Genomic DNA, 21,279 nt, shown 5'->3' with positions numbered 1-21,279 from the left:
AGCCAGTTTCAGTCAAGCTCTGAAGAAGCCAACAGGATGATTGGCGAAACGTCAACAAGTTCGATTCAGAAAAAACCGACGCAGGAGAAATCCAGAAGTTTTGTAAAAAGGATTACTAGCTCAATTAACTCTTGAAACTCCCGCAAATTGATTTCTCTAATGGATCGTTTAAATATATATTTAAGTTTTTCATGATTCACTGCTTTAATATCATAAGTAACTTATGTATTTTGATATTTTAAGCTATGGTAACTATTAATTTACAGTGATCTGACATGACATTATTTAGCACACATTTATTTCTGTATATTTGATCTACTACAACGTGATCTATTAGGCTATGACTATATGCAAGTATCTATTTGAACTTGAACATATTTTAATTGTATTCAACTCCTTTTTTGCAAAAATTAGTATTAGTATTATTTTGTTGGGAAATAAATATTATTATTATTATTATTACTATTATTATTATTATTATTATAAATATAGCAAATATGAGAAACTTTTAAATAAAACTTTTGTTTAGTTTCATAGAGTTATGGAGGAAATAAGCTGTTATAGGCCACCGTCTATAAATCCCGATATCATATTTTCAACTTACCCCTTTTAAGCAAATCATTAGTTAAACGTAAAAGGTCAAAGCGAAAAAGGGAATGGAAATAAAGCGATCGTTTTAATTGTTTCAACGCGGCGTCAACGTAAAGGTCCTATCTGAGATTTAAAATCTTTATGAAATTCATAATTAATAGGAATTTATACAAACCCTTTCAAAGGAAGGATGCTTCAACAGTAACTCTAACTGTTCCCGATGGGGTGAGATTCGCCTCCAGTCCAAAGTCGCTCGAACGGTTTTGTTATCTTTGTCCCACACGAGTGATACGTCAGTTGAAACAATTGAATCGCTCAGATTGTAGAAACCTTCGGCGGTAAAGTTACGTCGGGGGTATGATATATTAATGAAAACCATCTGAGCGTCAAACACGTCATCCTGAAATTTTTGAATGGTATTTTTAGATATTTTCTGCTCCGATTCAAACCCACGCTTTACTTATATTAACACTTAGAAGACGATGCTTTTCCTATTTGTTTCACAATTAAATAAATTGTTTTTGGGTCGCATAAACAAGTTGATTAGTGCAATAAAAACGCTCTACTTGAAATCATGAAGACTGTAAATAAACGCCAATAATGTTATATTTTTGTAGGAAGTAAAAAATATTTTAAATTCCGATGTCACTGGAACCTTTATAATATATTATTCTAGTAAATAACTTCCTCGCAGATTTTTGTTTGTTTAGTTCATAAATTTGCCCATACAAAGTGCAACATAATGCCATTCGAAGTCGATAAAAATAATACGCTATAAAAGGGGTAACTTTATTTACGAATGTGTAGGCACGTTTCAGGAATTATGCAACCTCAAAGATCCAATATAACATTTATGAGCCACTTAAAAACCCGCCTTAACGCGCAATTAACTTACTATAAGGTGGGTGGATTGAATAGTCTAATTTTAGAGTTTAGAGGATGGATTTGCAACTAAATTATTCAGTTCGGTAGAGAAGTTTTACGAATTATATATAGTAGGGTTTTACACCTTCAAGATTCATCGGTATTTTAGATTAATTCATGCATTAAACAAACAGATTTAAAAATCATTTGATGATCAAAAATGCCATTCTTTAGATATAATACACAACAAACTAGTACTGGTGTAAGCGGAAAACATTAATAATAAGATCAATTAAACCGGAACAAAAATTGTACACATTTTCACAGTTATTCATTAGTTTTCGGCAGCTAGATCAAAACATGTTAGTGAATTGAAAGCAAAACTTGGCAGTGGACTGCTCGTTCTGAGACGACTGAGAGGATTGTCTCATAAGTATGGTCTGTTCAAAGATATAAGAAAGTGGCCAATTTCTTGTGAATGGGATTATCCAAGGATGGTCATTAACATACAATGCAACAAGATTATTACCTAAAGTTTCGGAATTTAAATTCAGGTAAAATTGTGGTCCGTAATAGAAAATAATTTTATACTTACCTGTGTTTAATATTCTTTGGTTTGGTATACTAGTTAGTTTAAGTTTATTTGTAATCATTCTTATTTCGCGTGTGTTGAATCGTGTGCGAATTATGCAAAATATGTGCGAGTCTAGTGTATCTCAGAAGATGATCCCGCCCAAAAGTAGAAAACACTATTCTATTGAGACTAAGGAAGTTATAAACAATGTTTATTTGACTCTCATTGAACGCGGTGCCAGCAAGCAAGCATCTACAAGAAACGGCCACATTGATGAAAATTCCAACATCAACTGTGTGGAAAATTGTGAATAATCCCATTTCAAATAAATGCAAATAATATAGAACAAATAATAATTAGAACAGGCGATGATAGCGATAGTGATACTGATATATTATGTGAATAATTTAAAGTAATTTAAGCAGGTAATAAAAATAATTTGTAATTTTGTTTTAGATTTAAACATAAATACATACATAAATAAATGTTGTTTAGTATATTTCCTAACAAAACTCCAAATAATTAAATTCTAAGCAAAGTACGGACCTGTTCTTCCATATTTCATTCTTACAGCCTGCCTGGGTCTTTCCTTAATTCGTATCAGTTAGTCACATTCTTATATCTATGAACAGACTTTACCTAATTATAGGATATCATATTCTATTGCATGGTATGTTATTTTTTAAATTGCTAAATCAAGCAATAAGAAAGAACTATTGCTAAAATTGGCTATCGTGATCATTGTGAGCCATGGATTATAAAACTACGCATTATGCAATTGATATTGTGTTTGGTTGTATCAACAGCTGCTTCTTATTCATAAAAATCGTGCATGTATATAAAAAACTGCCTATAATCCTAATCATCATAGCAGATATTCTTAGTTTTCATTTTGACTTGTATAATCTTCTGAGTATCAACATAAGAGCCTCAGGTGACATATCTTTTATTTCACTGTTTCTACTCTATCGTAGAATTTGATGATAAAATAAAAATTTACACTGCTTTTTTCTGAGTTTAGTACTTTAATGTCTACCGCCAGGTTTGTTTTTATTGTAATTTATTGTATTTGTCGTTAGTAATATTTTTGTTGTGAAATTTTGACTTGATACAATTACTGTATGTATAAAATATTTCGGGCTTTATTTATTGGAATTCTTGAGTTATGGTACCATTATCGTGACTTCAAATTGATTGCAATAGAAGATATAAGTTATTTCATGCTTCCAGAAAATAAAATGTTGCATATGTGAAGAGAATTAATTAATGCGTAGCTATAACAAACCCGTTGGCTAACTGGATAAATAGAATATAAATACATATGGCATCACTGGTTAAAGTCGCAAGAATTTATGTCCAAACCATAAAAAGAAAATATTCATTATAAAACGTAGATTTATCTATTCTATAAATCTATTTATCTAGGTCTCGTCTATGTATAACGTGAAATTCTTAGTTGCTATCATTGGTTCTGATAATGATACAAATTTGTACAAAAGAACCCTTACATGATAAAAGTAAATTAAAAATTACAGACTCACCATAGTCTTGTTGACTAAACTCAAATCATATTCTACCCAAACGCTTGGGCTAAGTTCGATTCTCGAATGCTGGCTGTATTTTCTCGATTGCACTGCGTAATCTGTCCAAAGCGTGACAGTTCTGTTTAGGTGAGTTGCCGACAAGATAAACTCCTGACCCGTAGGAAAAGTTGTGATGTCCAATTCTCCGGTGACGTTGAATTTTGATTGATTTTTCAAGTGGTACAGATGTACATGACGTTTTTCCTGTAGGCACACAAATATAACAGACACAGTTAAATTAAATACGTGGTAAAGATAAAAAATATTGGTTAGTTACGATAACTATAATCTGAATGTTAAACGTGCATCTTTGCAAAGAATTGTCATTTGAAAAATTTAATCTTTGTGTTTAATAAAAAAATGTTTTCGGCATTTAAATAAATTAAACTACATTATAATATATTGGTTTCTTGAAGTTTTATATAAAAGGAGAATCCAGCTCTGCCTTGGGCTTCTCAATATTTACATTAGGCTGATTTATGAGTGCCACTAGGCGTAAGGTATCTGAGAGGAACAAAAATACTTTAGTACTCGTACATTAAATAATAAGGAGTGGAGAAACATGCATTTTCTCCAGTAATAAAGAAATTCTTAGACCGAAGCCTGTGATATTGTGACAGGAGATGAAACTATGGTTCTCTACTATGACCCTCTATCGAAAAAAGAATCAATGCAGTGGCGTTGTAAGGGTGAAGCACCTTCAAGAAAATTCAGAATCTGCCAGTCAACAAAAAAGGAGATGGCCACGATCTTTTGGGATTGTGAAAGAATTCTTTTGATAGATTTTAAAGAAACTAATACCACTGTCAATGGTAAATATTACGCAACATTATTACATAAATTGCGAGACTGCATACGTGAAACACGTCCAGGAAAACTACCCAGAGGTGTGCGTCTTTTGCACGATAATGCACAAGCTGCCATTTTAGAGTGTGGGTTCCAATAGATAGATCATCCTCCCTATAGTCCAGATATGGCCCCCAGCGGCTATTATTTGTTTGGATATTTGAAAAAGGATTTACGTGGACGGCGGTTTAACGACGAAGTTGCATTAAAAGAGGCTGCTTTAGCTCATTTTGCTCTGTATCTGCTTATAAATTTTTGGGGGGGAGGGGCGGAGCTAAATGAGAGGCATAAACACCGTTTCGGATGACTATATTCCCATATTGGTGACAGGTGGAGACCTGAGTCGCGGTTAAGATTGTTAGGTTGTTTATAGGTTTCTATCGACTCTCGGATTTTTCGTTGGTATTGATTACATGCAAGAATTTTAATTTTATCGAATAATATTTTATGTCCGGTTTCGTGATTGTATTCGGCAACTGCTGATGAGTTTATATGTCTTAGTCGTAAGGGTCTTTCGTGTTCTTGGCCGGAGGGGGAATCCAGAAGTTTTGTAAAAGAAAATGTATTATTGACTTATTAATTTTAATTGTATTAAACACTTTTTATAATCGCAATAGCAATTTGCTATCAATGTGTGTATAAAAATGAAAACCTTTTATTACCTTTCTCTATATTTTTGAATGCATATTTGCATTTTTTTGTTTTTTTCGATACATATATTCTGAAAACTCTATGCATTTAAATAGGCATATATTGATATTTTTCGCTTGTATCTTTCCCCCTCTTTTTTATTAAGTACGCTTTATTTGGTCACTGCTTCATTAGTCAATTCGGCCAGCTTATAACCGAGTTATAACTTATAAATAATTTTAATTTAACAATTACACTACCCAAGGCAACCTAATTTCCCCCTCTTTAATTATTAATAAACACTCAAACTTGTGTAATGCAGTCCACCAAGTGCGTAATTTGTTAGGAACTATCTTAGGTGTACTAGCATTCCAAACAAAAAAGAGGTAAAGTCTGCAATCTACAGAGAAGGAAGAAAAATTAGTATTTCAGCACTTCAACGAATATCGATCGAATTTTGGACATCAACCAAACCAACACCAATACTCTCGTAAGGCCTAACTAAATGCAAATTAAAATTAAATGAGTGACAAAGTTCTAACTGACAACGACACGGAAAAGTTAAACATCTGTTTACAACTCAAAGCAATAATTGAAAATTTCCATTTTAATAAGAACCCTTTAACGCAAACCTTTGGAGACGAGAAGAACGTTGCTATAAGCGATTGATTTTTTTTCCCAGGGATTATTTATAAGCGAATTTGCTTCCGCTGACAGGCCGTGATAATTTTATCACGATAACTTCATGTAATGATATATCTATCTCGGTGTATACACGAACCCTTTATTGATTTAAACTTTGGTATATTTCCACAGTGATGAATGTGTGGAGCGTTAGGCAGCTATCCATTCGTTTATTTGAAATATGAGCCAGCCGAGAAAAACAAACGGTCGTTGGACACAACTCATAAGCACGTTCTAGCTTGTGGCAGATTTCTCCTAATCCACACAAAAATAAATGACTCTTTAATTTTACGACAAATACACTTTTTTAATTCGATTGAGTACTATTACAAGGCAATTGAGTTTACATAATCTTGCTCTTTAATTTTTCTCATAAGCTAAATCATTTCAAATTTATTTCAAATATAAGCCATAAATAATTATGAAAATGAATATAAAGGTTAGAAAACATACAAATGAATAAAATTTATCACACATTTCACAGCTCAAAATCATAGAAGGAAAAAAATAGAAGAAAAAGGGATTTTCAGTGCTTGTTTAATTTTTTGTCAATAAAAATATATACAGTTATAACCGAATTAAAAAAAAACATGCTATTTACTACTCTATTGGATTCCGCGTGTTGGTTGTTGTTTGCCTTTTTCTTTAATGGATCGAAAATGTTGAAGAGATTTTTGGACAAGCTAAATCTATTTTTAACAATATATCTTTCTACTCCCGTCTATAAAATACCTAATTACCCACCGATCTAGCGTGCGGGAAGCGTCACTACCGCGTTAGTTTCGTTTCCCATGAATCCAAGCCACTTCGGATATTTCCGGGATTTTACCGCACGGATTTGGGAGCAATCGGATATTTTCGGAGATATTTCCCACACTTTCAATTTTGACGTTTGTCAATTCTGACGATCATGTCAGTGTTGTTTTGCGAAAATGTACCCAAAAACTAACGGTCGTGGAAAAAGTATAGTATGCAACACGTTCGGTAAACTTTTTAACTCACGAGTTTATTTGACAGGAGCGGAGCGAGTGTTTAATGCCTTTTACCGCACTTGTTGCATAATATACTATTCTTAGGTTCTTTTGATATGTGGTCCGTGTTGCTTTGAATGTAAGGAAGGACTGCACTGGCAAGTGTAGAATTGCTTTCGGCTTCATTGCTATTGGAAGGTTGTAGTGAAGTGTATTTTGTGATTGAACGCTTAATATCTTTAATGTGGAAATTATTAAAGAGAAGAGTAGAGGTAAGGTGTTTGGATTCTGGGTTCAGTGACTCTGGTTGAGATAGTTTTACGGCTCTGTAAACAAGAGAGTTGACAACCAATGATTTTTGGGCCGGACAGTGATCTGAAAATGCATTACACAGATATTACACAACATACATACACTACACAAAAAATATTTTTCAATTAAGATAGAAACTTTGAAATCAACAACCGATGCAGGAGGAATCCAAAAGGTTTGTAAATAGTCTGCGGAGGTTTTTTTGAAAAATTATAAAGAAGTAAATTAATAAATTGGGTACCTATCGTTAGAATCCCATCCCATGGTCTATTGCGTTTTGAGTTACAACAAAATTATTATTCTATTGCTTTTCTAAAAAACTACCCCTAACGAATCTTAGACGAATGTTAAAAAAACGTGGTCGAATATACACGGAAATCACCGAAAACTCAAATTTTCCTGCCAACAGTTGGAATACTCGAAACAACAACAAGATTAAAGATGAATCTCATATCATAAAGTAATAAAAAATCAAAATGATCATTCAGTAGATGCATAAAGTGTAAGGCGGCGATGAAAGTCATTAATTCAATTCAAACTTTAGTCTTCCCTTCCAAAAAACGTCGCGATCTAAAAATGTTTTTTTTTTTTAAATTCCCGACTGACGGTGTCCTTGTCATATTTACGGTGAAACACCGCGGCATGAATTGGCCGAATTTAATTTATCGAAGATCCATATTTTTTGTTCCTGCCGGGAGCGGTAAAGTCGACCTTTTGTCAAAACTAAACGAAATTTAGTGTAGACAATCAAAAACGTTAAGATAAAATAATAAAAATATACGACTTGTCCGCTCAAGATTAATGAAAAGAGGGAAACCGTTTTGTTTCCGCAAATTTTAAGTAATGGTTGAAACCCGCTTGAATGCGACAGCGGGAAAAAATTTCATTTGAGCAAAACATAAATTATAACTGACCAAATATAACCGCAAGCGACTAACTCACCGTTGGCTTTGTTCAGGTTTTTATTTAATATTTACCCGAAAGATAAAATTAACGTTTCTATAAACTCTGCCATTTCTAGTATTTCTTTGGAAGCTCTTTAATTAATACGTCAGGCCAAGTAGCAAGTTTACATATGTATACGTAAATAACGTGTAAACCGAGTCTTCAATTTCAAAAATTACTGCAATGCTAACTACGTCTTTCACTCGCAGGGGGTGCATCCCCAGAGATTAAATGTTTATTTTTCCTAGTTTCAACTGAGTTAAAAACACGAAACCGCATAAGCGGAAAATCAATTCAAATGCGAAACAAAAGTTATCACGTTTGATATAATTCCTGAAAAAGAAAACTGCAGGGGAGAGCAATATTAATTTTAAAAAGTCATAAGCAGCACCCCGCAGCAAAACCAAATAACAGTTTCAAATGTAACAATAATATATTATCATCATTACTAAAGCAACTCCGCTCACAGCATGACTATTTCATACCGTTTTCATACGATGGACGGGGTATAGTTTGGTTCAAATTATACCGTTGACATATTATTGTGCTAATAAGTATAATACGATAATTTAGTTAAAAAACAGTGAGAATTATTTGTTATTAAACTTTATCTCACACATTGGTGGCAAATGCGGAGAATGTTCATTAAATCTTCTGTACGTTCTTGAAACAATTTGACACTATAAACGTAAAACAAATTCAAAATATCTGCGTTTGCATAATTATGTCATCTTGCTTTCCCAAATATATGCAACTTTAAACTGAGATAAAATGAGAAATCCGAATACATCTAGATATGTCAGTTATTTTTTTATAGGAAACGTCGCCATGGACGGCCAGAACCTGCTACACAAATTCATATTTGAACATGGACAAAAAGATAAGAACGGTTTTTGGATGTATGATTGACTGATGTGCATGCAAAAAAAAATCTACCGTTTCTGAATTCAAAACCCAACATAGCTTTTTTTTCAAAATTCTGGAAATCTAAATAAGACGAAATAAATAATTAAAAATTCTTTAAAAAAAAACAAATAAACCAAAAAAAGTGAAAGATAAATTTAGAAAAGACGTGAGCGAAAATCCTTAAACCACAACGCCGCACACACAAACCGAGGAAAAAAAACAGAATAAAAAAAACAAAATTTATCGTCGGGGGATAATTAAAATACGAGGCAAACTGAGGGGGCCAGGAGTTAACGCCTGGGGAATACCAAAAAAAGTTTAATAACGCGAATAGCCAAAACGACCGAAGAATCGAAAGAGAGATTTATTGTCTTTTGCTAATTTGGCATTTTTTTAAACCATAGCCAAACTATGTGCCATATAAAATAAGAAAGTTGTATTCATTTATGCAAAAAGAGAAACGTAGAAAATAATCTTGTTATCCTAATCCAAAATCTTTCGGAAATAAAAAAGTGACGCGCAATTTTCAAAATCTTCAACTTGAAAAATATCTTATATCTTATATCTCGGTTTCTTAAAAATCTAACTTTTGGTATGTAAGTTCATTTTACTCTATCTAGTTCAGAACTAAAGGTTTCCTGTTAAAACACTACCACCCTTTACTGTACAGTACATCACAAACATTTTGAAAATTTGAAAGAGAAACCAAAAACTGGAAATGGCCTATTTGAACATGGACAAAAAGATAAAAACGGGTTTTAGTGTTCACATAAAAAAATGATTCTACCGTTTTTGAGTTCAAAACCCAACACAAGTTTTTTTTAACTCTGGAAATCTAAATAATTAAAAATAACGTCGCCAAAGTAGGTTAAAAAAAAGCTACTAATTTAAATGAAAACCAGCGACGCTGTTACCGAAAATTCTTTAAAAAAAATAAACAAAAAAAACTGAAACATAAATTTAGAAAAGGCGTGAGCGAAAATCCTCAAAACACAAACGCCGCACGCACAAACCGACGAAAAAAAAAAACAGAATAAAAAAAAACAAAATTTATCGCCGAGGGCATAATTAAAAAACGAGGCGAACTGAGGGGGCCCGGGGTTAACGCCTGGGGAATACCCGAATAATCGAAAACAAAAAAAAGTTTAATAACGCGAATAGCCGAAACGGCCGAAGAATCGACAGAGAGGTAATGCAAGTAAAGCAATAGATTACGAAGGATTTTATGGGAGCAGCTGATTTATTTTCGTTGCAACCTACCACAGTTGGCGCGCTGTTGCCATCACGGAGTGTTACGTTTTCGTGTCGACGAACATAGTCGGCCCCGATGGGGACCATCTTGTTCAGTAACTCCACATGGATCGTATCGGAATGAAGTCCCGCCCGTGATTTAGACAGGCAATTATACTTGCCTTCTAGGACGTTCTCGCCGTTATAATCAACCGTGGCCTCTCCCGTGCTTAGCTCGGCTTTTTTCTGAAAAAGTCATTCATTAACATTTGTGCTTTTTTTGCGACCGCAAAAGAATTTCCCGCTTTTTGTGTCCGCGCTTCGGGGTGGAATAATCTTTCTTCTCGGAAAATTGCAAAAATTGGCCACCTTTCTTATTGGCCGACCATCGCTATATTACGACGGTTCAAAGGCAAATGGGTAGAATAAATAAACTAAGAAGAAAATCTATAGGTAGCTCGTTTAAACTTAATTAGCAATAGAATATACATCCAAACTAACAAAACATTGATACAATAATACAGGGAAGTAATAACTAATAATGAGAGTACAGAAAATGCGAAAGTTCATTATAGTATATTATGACTAAGTAGTCCAAGTATTAAAAAAATAAATAAATAAATAAGAATTAAGAGTTCAGGTTTTCACGAAATTATATATTATGACATGACAATTGTTTTGACAACACCGTGTCTTTATCAAATGTAATATTTACAAACTCCCTGCTACTATATATACCGAAAAATGACCATGAAACCTTAATTAATGTTGTTGCGAGAATTTGAGTTCACTAAAGGAGAAGTATTTAAATCTAATTGCTCGTTAAGCAATACATTTGAATGTCTCATTTTGTTAATCTCCATGGCTTCCAATAAATTTAATTTTCTACTTTTTGTGGCTGAGTGTAATATATCAAAATTGTCGTCAAAAATGTGTTTTTCTGTGTCTAAGTGTGTAGCATAATTAGAATCTAGACTATTGTTTTTAAACGCTCTTATATGTTCGTTAATGCGTTTCTTGAAGGATCTACCTGTTTGTCCAATATAAATTTTGGAACAAGATCCACATTTCAACCTGTAGATACCTGATTTTTGGGATTTTGAACATTTCGATTTATTGTTTTTTTAAATATTTTCCTATTGTGTTGTTTGTTCTGAAAGCTGTTTTTAAACCACATTTTGATAAATGTTTTGAAACTTTTTCACTAGGTTCTCCTATGTATGTAATTGTTTTAAATTGTTCGTATTCTGTATTTGGTTTCGGATAAATAGAGTTTACTGTTGTCTGGATTTGTTTTTTATTTATAATTTTATCTATAATGGACGGATTGTAGCCGTTGTTCAGTGCTATTTATTTAATGATATTAAGTTCTTTGTTGTAATTTTCTGTTGAGAGTGGCGTATTAAGAAGTTCGTGTATAAAAGAGTTAAATGCAGCCATTTTGTGTGTATAAGGGTGATTTGAGCTGTTATGTATGACTGTGTCCGTGTGTGAAGGTTTATGATAAATTGAAAAATCTCATTTGTTTTGCGCTTTCGTAATGGTTAAGGCTAAAAAATTAATAGAGTTGTCCTGTTCAATCTCGATATTGAATTTTATACGATTATGTATTGAGTTAATGTAATTTAAAAAAGAATTCAATTGTCTGTCCGTTCCAACAATGCAAGTAAAAACATCGTCCACATATCTATCTATACAACCATAAAAAACTTTTACTTAAAGGATGTTCTAGTATGATATTTTCCAAATTATTTGTCATTTATTAAAATGTGGTTTAAAAGCAGCTGTCGGAACTAACAACACAATAGGAAAATATTTAAAAAACAATAAATCGAAATGTCCAAAATCCCAAAAATCAGGTGTCTTATATTGGACAAACAGGTAGATCCTTCAAGAAACGCATTAATGAACATAAAAGAGCGTTTAAAAACAATAGTTTAGATTCTAATTATGCTACACACTTAAACACAGAAAAACACAGCCACAAAAAGTAGAAAATTAAATTTATTGGAAGCCATGGAGATTAACAATATGAGACATTCAAATGTATTGCTTAACGATCAATTATATTTAAATACCTTTCCTTTATTGAACTTAAATTCTCGAAACAACATTAATTAAGGTTTTATGGTGATTTTTCGGTATATATAGTAGCAGGTAGTTTGTAAATATTACATTTGATAAAACCCGGTGTTCTCGAAACAATTGTCATGTGAAAATATATAATTTCGTGAAAATCTGACCTATTTATTTTGTTAAATGGATTTTCATCAAGTAAAAGCACCTTAGTTCAAGCCCCAAGTCTTTATTAGACATTCTGAGGCCAGTTAAAAGACTTGTTTAGTATAATAATAGTATATAACATCAATCTTAATCAGATAACATCAGAAACAAAATGTGTTATAAAATTAACCAAATAAAAAATTTCTGCAGGATACTAAGGCTAAACACCAAGCTTATCGAGAGACAACTTCCCACAAAAATTGGTAGTAAATAGAGGATTTTTTTGTGAGTATTCTACCTGATATTTTTCCTTTGTACCATTATTTTATAATTAGTAGCACTGCTCTCAAGGTAAAAGGGCAATGTTTTTTATCCAGTATAGTTTAGTATAATAATAGTATAGATCATCAATCTTAACCAGATAACATCAGAAAATTAACCAAATAAAAATTTTCTGAAGAATACTAAGCCTGAACACCAAACTTGTCGGGCGACAACTCCTCATAAAAATCGATAGTAAATAGCGGATATATTTTAGTATTCTAAACACATTTGTCTTACTTTTGAACTATTATTTTATAATTAATAGCACTATTTTTAAGATAAAATGGCAATGTTTTTTATGGGGTAAAGTATAGTATAATAATAGTAAAATATATAGTACTATAGCATAAACGTCCGCCGTTGTGACAAAGAAGTATTAGTTATCCTAAATTTATTGTACTTCAATTTGTGTATAACAAAAAAGTCATTGCAATAAAAATTTGCTGAAAAAATTACAATTAATTTCAAATAATATTGGTCGCTTGATAATTCGAAGGAATGAAAAATGTTTTCAAAAAGTAGTTACAAAATTAATTTAATGTACACCAGATTTTTATTAAAATCGTTATGATAGCAACTAGAACATTAATCTTAACCAGATAGTACCAGAACCAAATATGTTATAAAATTAACCAAATAAAAAAGCTGTTAAGGATACTAAGGTTGAACACCAGGATTATCCTCATAACAATCGGTAGTAAGACCTTTCTAAGTATTCTTTAAACATTTTTTTTTAACAATTATTTTATAATTAGTTGGACTGTTTTCAAGATAAACTGGTAATATTCTAAATTCTAAAAATTCTAAAATTCTATTTTACTACAATTTAATTATCACTAATGCTAAAACTTTGTTATTATGCATACTAATGGTTGTCGCATATTAGCGGTAACATATATGAAAAAGTAGCAGACAAATTTAATTCTTTAATTGTAAATTATTTCATTTTATTAAAATTTAGGATTGGAAATCTGTAAAAAGTCTGTATTATACAAAAAAGGAACTTAAATTCCCGTTGCACCTTGTAAACACATGAAGTTGACTTTTTTCGTTACTCCAAAAGTTGTTTATAATTGAAAACACTCTTTCTTCATCTGCAGAGTGCAAACTGAACTATCAAAGATATGTTCTTAAACTCTGGTTGCTTTTTTGTACAATTATCAAAAACTTCACGCCATTGAACGCAAACATTGATATCATTAATTTGCCAATATTCCAACTTTTCATTGGTCACAAAATCGTTTATTAAAGATCTTTCGTCAAACAGTTCATCTTCATACATTAATGTTTCATTTTACAATAAAATAGTTTTTAATGCGGGTTAAATTTCTGAGTGATGTGGAATTGCGGCATTGCCAATGTTTATAAATTTTCTGGGAGATAAAATATAACTCTATTGAACAGAACATTGTCGGAAAAACCTGAACCTGTCCCGGCCAATTCTGTTCGGTTGGTCAGCCTGAATTATGGTGCATATTCCTAATGTTACGGGATTCTGGACATAGGATCGAAATTTCTTGGTGTAGAGGGAAATTAGAGTTAAACAATTAAATTCGATTATTTTTCTCAAAACGATGTCGGTTATCAAATTTTAAAGTATTACCAAAATATACCCGCAATTTAAAAAATATCTATTTTTGGTTTTTAACATAGCCACTTTATCTTCCGCTCGAGTTATTTTGTCGTCAGAAGTATGGGCTAACTTTTGTACAGACCTTTTAGATAAACTGCGATCGAACCTTATGAATTTTTAATACTTTACTCTACGCAGTGACCAAGCAGTTTACCATCAATATAAAATAGGGCTCGTATGCGAATCAGTAATAAACTTTCACACAGATAACATGAAGAAATATTATGTTAATCATATTCCTTATATGCAAAAAACCTCTTCCTAACCATATCGATTTCTCCAGTAAGAGCATGAGTATTTTACCAAGCTTATTGTATTACGTGCCACCTTGTATATTTGTCTTGACCCAACTTAATTTCGCACTTGCAATTTTCCAAATACTTACGTCATATTCGTAGTTAATATTCCCGAAATGCCTGGTGGTTAATGGTAATTCAACAATTAATCTCCCTTTATAGTTCCGTTCTGTAATAAGGTTTCCGGTTTTAATGTCACACTTGCTATCCAAAAGTGCATTATCATTGTCCCAAAATACTTTAACGTATCGATTGTAGACGTAGCTGAAAGTAAAATATCCCTTTTTCCACTTCCGACACCGCAATCAATCATCGCTTTTTGTTTCGATCGATCGCAATATTTTGAAAGCACCCTATCGATCTGGCTTAAAAATTATTCGATATTTGTTTACGTTGATGGATAATAATGCGCATTTTTTGATTGAGAACGAAAAAACATCTTATAATTTTATTAGCCAGCAGTGAAGTAGAAAATAAAACTGGAGCTGGAGATACGCATCAAACATTGCTGAATCGAAACAAACCAGGACAAACTACAGCCTAGGATTACTCACTCATCGGTATCCGTTTTAAAGTGTACTCCGGTAAAATTGAGGGCCTTATAGGGAATAGTTACGTTGAATGTTCCGTGCATGTTTGCTATTTCGACATAATCTATAGTTCCATAGGCAACCGATCGGCCTTCGGGATAGAACGTTTTAAATCTGAAAGTATAAAAATGCAATCCTCTTGGAAAACTAAAGCAGCTTAAACATATTTCGTCTCTCTTTTTTTTTAACAAAAGACACTACGTTTCCCTATGTTATGTTTTATTCATTAGTACGACGGAATATATACGCGACGTTTGGGGATTTTGTTACGCTCGAATTGATCACACCACAGACCTATTTTTACCGATAATTTACTACGCACGGTTTCTATTAGAATTTAAAATGGCGGCAATTTAAGTTCGTTTGATTCATACTCAATTAAATATAAGAAATATTCAATCCAATTCAATACTCATTCATTCAAAGAGCAATTCTTATCCATGAAAAGTTAGAATTTTAACATTTAAATATTAAAGAAAAAAAGTAATTATAAGAACTAAATAATCTATTACATAGGTAGAGGTATTTCCAGTTAAAACAAATTGAGGCTAAAATTATATTGTTTTTTTATTTGCTAGTTTTGGTTAGTCCTGGTTAGACCGGTTAGTTCTGGTTGGTTTTGGTCAATTTTGGTTAGTTGTGGCTAGTTCTGGTTAGATTTGTTTAGTTTCGCAATTACGCACTAATTATTGAAATGAACAAATAAAATATGAAAAATACCTGCGAAATCGGAAGAACAACATAACTCCACTACAAATTACAGAAAATGCAATTGAAGATAAAGAATTTGATAACTCATTATAATCCCTTGCTAATAACATAATTAGTAACACATTATTAGGAAAACTGTATTTGTAACAAATGATCTTTGTACCTTTTTTTAAATGAATATAAATTTAAGTTACTGGGTTTCTGTGACAAAGATTATAAACACGAATTGCGTTGAATGTGAAAGATCTACGAAACAAGGCACTCTGATGATGTGGCATTATTAGTCTCTACCTGTATCTTACATTCACATTTCGACCCCCCCCCCTTCCGCCACTGTATATTTTCTGTTTACGGCGAAAAAGGCGCAAAAAAATTATCATATCAATCAAATAGCGGATTTTTAAATGAATTTGCTAAGCAATTTTTGTGCGCAAGCCAATGAAAATGATATACAAGCGGACCTCCGAGATGTGGAAATATTCAAATATTAATTTCTCACAAAGGGAAGTCTAATAATACCGCAATTAGAAATGTGTATTTTAAAGGGTTCTCAAGATAGCGAATAGCTAATTTTGGACGCACAAAATCGTGTCAAAATCGCGAAAAATAAAGAGTGAATTAAACAGCAATATCTAATAGTGATTGTCCACGCAGAAAAATTGAATTATAATTGAATATGTTCTGATTTTCACTATTAATTCAAGACAGCTGTTGTGCTAAATCGATTTCAATTCAAACTTTTCTGAGAAAGGGTCCAAATTGTTAGAGACAATAGTTTCAACTTTAATTTAAATTAATCAAACTCAATAAGAAGTTCAAGTGTTTAGGGGTTGTTAACACACGTATGAGCTGGATGTTTATTTTAAAATCAATTAAAAATAAGGCTATGGTCGATTCTATAGGATATATTACAAAGACTAAACAGTTCCTTAAACCACACCTATACCACCGAGTTATATTAAAAACAAATCAACACTGTAATTACAGATTCATCACTTTTTAACGACAAAGAAAAATACCAGCTAATAATTATGAAATCCAAACCTCCAATATGCCCATTAGGTCTTCAGTTTCTTTTGTAATATCACCATCAGTTAAACTTTAAACAAGATTAACAAAAATTTTGGAATGTCATATCTATCTTTAAAACTAGATATATTATAAAAAATTCGTTCGAACTAGTCAATAATGTTAAAGGCACTAAAATACATCCTAACGCAATTCACCGATAGACGTAATAACATAATAGGAATATCCTTACTCAGAGGCAAGTTGACCCTATCATAAAACAGGATATATTAAATAGTTTAATAGTCGGGTTAAGTCCAAAATGATTTTGAATTTAATGAAGAATTAGCTATGGGAATCCCACTTAGTCCGCTATTTGCAGAAATTTCATGAACAATTTAGAAAATATCATACTATGAGTAAAAGTTTTCTTTGGTTGTTGATTGGTTGCCTAGATATGTTTTGCTTGTTTCATTAGAACGAAAAGACAACTATATTTAGTATAAAATTTACCATAGAGTCGGAACAAGATAATTTTTTTAAGTTTCTGAACAAAATTGCAGAACAAATTAGATCTTTTCCATTTACCACAAACCCTCACGCATGGACACAGTAATGCGTATTAACTCAAATCACCTTCACATACTCAAAATGGGTGCGTTTTATTCTTTTATCCACAGACTACTTAATGTACCACATTCCACAGAAATTTGTGAATAAGAATTAAACAATTTAACAATGGTTTGATAGATAAGATTGTAACTAAAAAAGTTTCAAAATGGTTTCAAAATTGCATTTAAAACTGAAAATACCGCAAGAAATTTTTCAAAAAACAATCAAAGTAAATCACAAAAAACTCATAGATCTGGATCCAGTTAAGTCCGGATCACGTCCAAAAATTTATATTGGACAAACAGGTAGAGTATTTAAGAAAAGAAAACAAAAGAACGTATAAAAATAAAAGTTCCGATTCTAACTGTGAAATTCATTTAAATTCAGAAATGCACAGAAAGCAAAAAATTAAACTTGTTGGATGCTATTTAGACTAATGAAAATGAATCTATTATTTAACCACCAATTGGATTTCTTTTTTGTTAAATTTAAATTTATAACCCTACCATAAAGATAGACGTCGGAGTATTGTAATATTTTGTATTTGACAAAGGCACGGTGTTGACGAAACATCTATCACAAACAGATAAATAAGTGTAAAAAATTGTACACTTTTTGTTCCAAAAGGCAGCCATGTTGTGTGTCTAAGTGCCATTTGAGTTTTTATGTATTACTGTTTCCGTGTGGTGTTAGGGATTATGGTCAATGAAAAAGTCCAATTTGTTCTCAAATTTAGTCCAGAAAGTTTAAAGAGTTATGTAGTTCCGTCTCTATGGTAGATTCTATAAGGTTATATATAGAGTTAATATAATTTAAAAAGGACTGTAGTTGTTTTTCCCTTCACATTTATAAAAATTAACAAATAAAGAATATTTTTAATCAATAAATAATAATATTTTTTTAAATATTTTTTATTTACCTATTGGTTATATCAAGCAAAATATATAGGATAATAATAGTATATTATATAGTAATAATAAAATAAATTAAATTATGCAATATATTTTAATTGACATAATCAATAGGTAAAAAATATATTAAAAAAATTATTATTATTTATTTATCAAAAATATTATCTATTTATTAATTTTTAGTAATGTGACTTATACAGAATTAGAATATTTTGAAAAAGATCGAAGTTATTTATTAATATTAGTTTAAAATTAAACGATATATTTTGTTAAGTCCTTTCGAATCGGTATTTTAATTGATTTTTTGTTTTTTTGGATTTCTGTACTTTCATAGTTCTATTTTTTTGGTGTTGGGTTCTGGTAGTAGGATTTGAACTTCTTGAACATTAAATGTATGTTGTCACAAGCTCTTTTATTTTTTTGTCATACTTATGTCCGTTGGTTTTATTTTTTCAATACTGGCTTGTTTGTTGTATATACACACTGTCGCAATTAGAGCAGGGAATTTTATATACTATATTATTTCTCTTTTCAACTAGAATTTTTGTTTTGAGTTTAGTGTAGAGATATGTTTTTTGTAAATTTGACAACCTAGGCACATATGGCATCGATATATATATTTGCTTTGAGGTTCTGGTATTGGCTTATGTTTACGTTATTATAAAATTTGTTGTAACGTTAACTAAAAATATTATTAATTAAGTTTTTGGGATAATGTTTTTCAGAAGCGCATGTTTTGCTTGTTCAATTGCGTCTGGTCTATATTCTGGATCGGATAACATTATTGCTTTGTCTGCGAGACCTATTATGACGGATTTTTTGAGCTAGGGGATGGTTATAATTAAAATTTAGATAACGTGATGATTTCGTCTTCTTAGCATTCCAACTTGTTCTTTTTTCTAAGAAATTAATAGTATTTTGGTTCTCAATCGTGAATTGTAATTTTTTGTGGAATTTATTGAAGGAGTTTAGTAAAAAGTCTGTTTTTCTTTTTGGAGCTGCAGTTATGATGTCGTCGACATATCGATAAAAAAAGGTAAATTGAATATTGAAGTGCTGGCGAGATATATACCATATATATACACTACAGTTTTCTAATTTCAAACATTAAGACACCCCAATTCCATTAATACGAAACCGAGGGCAAAACCCTCACCTTATGTTTACTCACGTTATGTTGTGGTGGTCGCCTTTTAAGTCATAACGTAACTTCGTCACAACAAGATGTTTATCGGCGAATTTCGGCGTCTTCAATTTGTAAATGAGTTCCATCGATTTGTTTTGTTTCATTAAATTCGCATCGTTTTCGAATTCCTTCCCGTCCCATTCAATTACGGCATTCCCAGATACGTTGCGTTTGTCCCCTAAACAAATCTAAGACGAAAAGAAATTCTTCCCTGATTAAAAGTTTTTTCTTCCCTTCCGCCATTTTATCGTTTTACCTTAGCCCAAGTGCCGTACTTTCTGACTGGATACGTGCTTCTGTATTTAACCAGATAATCGATGAACTTCAAACCGCTACCGTAATTCAGTTTGCCGAACAAACTGTGCGTTTCTTCGAAATCGTTTGGAATTTGCAAATGCGCTTCCAAGCTAACGTTGTTTTTTTGCGGCAGGTAAAACGACACATTCGCCGAGGTCCTAAAGGGACAAAAATAGTAAATTCGGTAGAAAAGTAACGGGATATCACACGCACCCCCACAATCTGTCAAACTTAATATCTCCTCCGGCGTCGAGATACTGGAAAGTTTTCTTCGGATTTTTGTAATATCCCAATACGCTGGACTGACTCCCGTATTCGCTGTTTTCAAATCGTCCTACCGCTTTCAAAAACATATCTTCTAAAACTACATAAATAATCTCGATATCGGCGCTTCCGTTTGCCAACGGTACTTGGAAATAACCGAATGCCTTTAACGACGATACCCCTGTACTGAGAACCAAAAAAAAAAAAAATTAAAAGCCTCTGTATTTGAAAATCATTAAGAAAAATTTTCGACTATTTTGTCATATATATAAATATAATACTGACGCAGAGTTTTTTAAATTAGCATAACGTATTATAGTTTCAAGCATTCCTTTCTATTTTAGGTATTTAAACGCACTAATTAATATATTGAAGTTATAAGGAATTAGTATATTATGCAACAAGGGTGGTAAACGGCATTTAACTCACGAGTTTATTTGACACGGGCAGAGCGAGTGTTTAATAAACGAGTGAGTTAATAAGTTTACCGAACGTGTTGCATACTATACTTTTTCTACGACCGTTAGTTTTTGGCTACATTATCGCAAAATACGAATACATTCATTGACGTGACTGTCAGAATTGACAAAAGTCAAAAATCAAAGCGTGGGAAATGTCTCCGAAAACATCCGATTGCTTTCAAACCAGTGCGGTAAAATCCCGGAAATGTCCGGAGTGGCTCAGATTCGTGGGAAAGGAAATTGACGTGGTAAAGCGACGCTTCCCGCATGCTAGATCGGCGGGTAATTAGGTATTTTACAGACGAGAGTAGAAAAAAAAATGGTAGTAATCATTAAACACAATACATAAATAAACAAAAATAATTAGTACAATTACAAAAAACCGTATGGACAGTAAAATTCATATATCACTATACAGGTTAGTCCGTAATAAATGAGCTAAATAGCAATCCAAAGCGTATTTTCACAAATTAATTTGGGGATTCTCATCATTCATTCTGCCTATCGCAGTTATTTTTTATTCCGTTTTAAAATAAAGGTCAAAGATCTTTTATTTAGATTAGTCGATGACAATGTCAATGTGTATGCGTTCACTACTAATCCATGGCCTACTTATTCTCAATGAAC

General features: G+C 32.0%; 1 protein-coding gene across 2 annotated transcripts in view; it reads right to left on the bottom strand.

Moving 5' to 3' along the window:
- Nucleotides 1-21,279, bottom strand: part of LOC132708634 (apolipophorins) — a 219,457-nt gene that overhangs the window by 59,794 nt on the left and 138,384 nt on the right. For both annotated transcript variants that reach the window (XM_060681081.1, XM_060681082.1), the window contains exons 30-37: nt 20,141-20,377; nt 19,887-20,085; nt 19,616-19,818; nt 15,167-15,316; nt 14,702-14,876; nt 10,167-10,382; nt 3,571-3,816; nt 767-991 (exon numbers count right to left, since the gene is read on the bottom strand). In XM_060681081.1, the coding sequence (XP_060537064.1) occupies nt 767-991; nt 3,571-3,816; nt 10,167-10,382; nt 14,702-14,876; nt 15,167-15,316; nt 19,616-19,818; nt 19,887-20,085; nt 20,141-20,377 (1,651 nt within the window). The remainder of the gene's footprint in view (nt 1-766; nt 992-3,570; nt 3,817-10,166; nt 10,383-14,701; nt 14,877-15,166; nt 15,317-19,615; nt 19,819-19,886; nt 20,086-20,140; nt 20,378-21,279) is intronic.

This window comes from Cylas formicarius, unplaced genomic scaffold (genome assembly GCF_029955315.1).
Source record: "Cylas formicarius isolate icCylForm1 unplaced genomic scaffold, icCylForm1.1 PGA_scaffold_12__32_contigs__length_19106922, whole genome shotgun sequence".
Lineage (NCBI taxonomy): Eukaryota > Metazoa > Arthropoda > Insecta > Coleoptera > Brentidae > Cylas > Cylas formicarius.
Note: the sequence above shows the minus strand (reverse complement) of the source record. Positions and strands in the feature narration are given on the sequence as shown.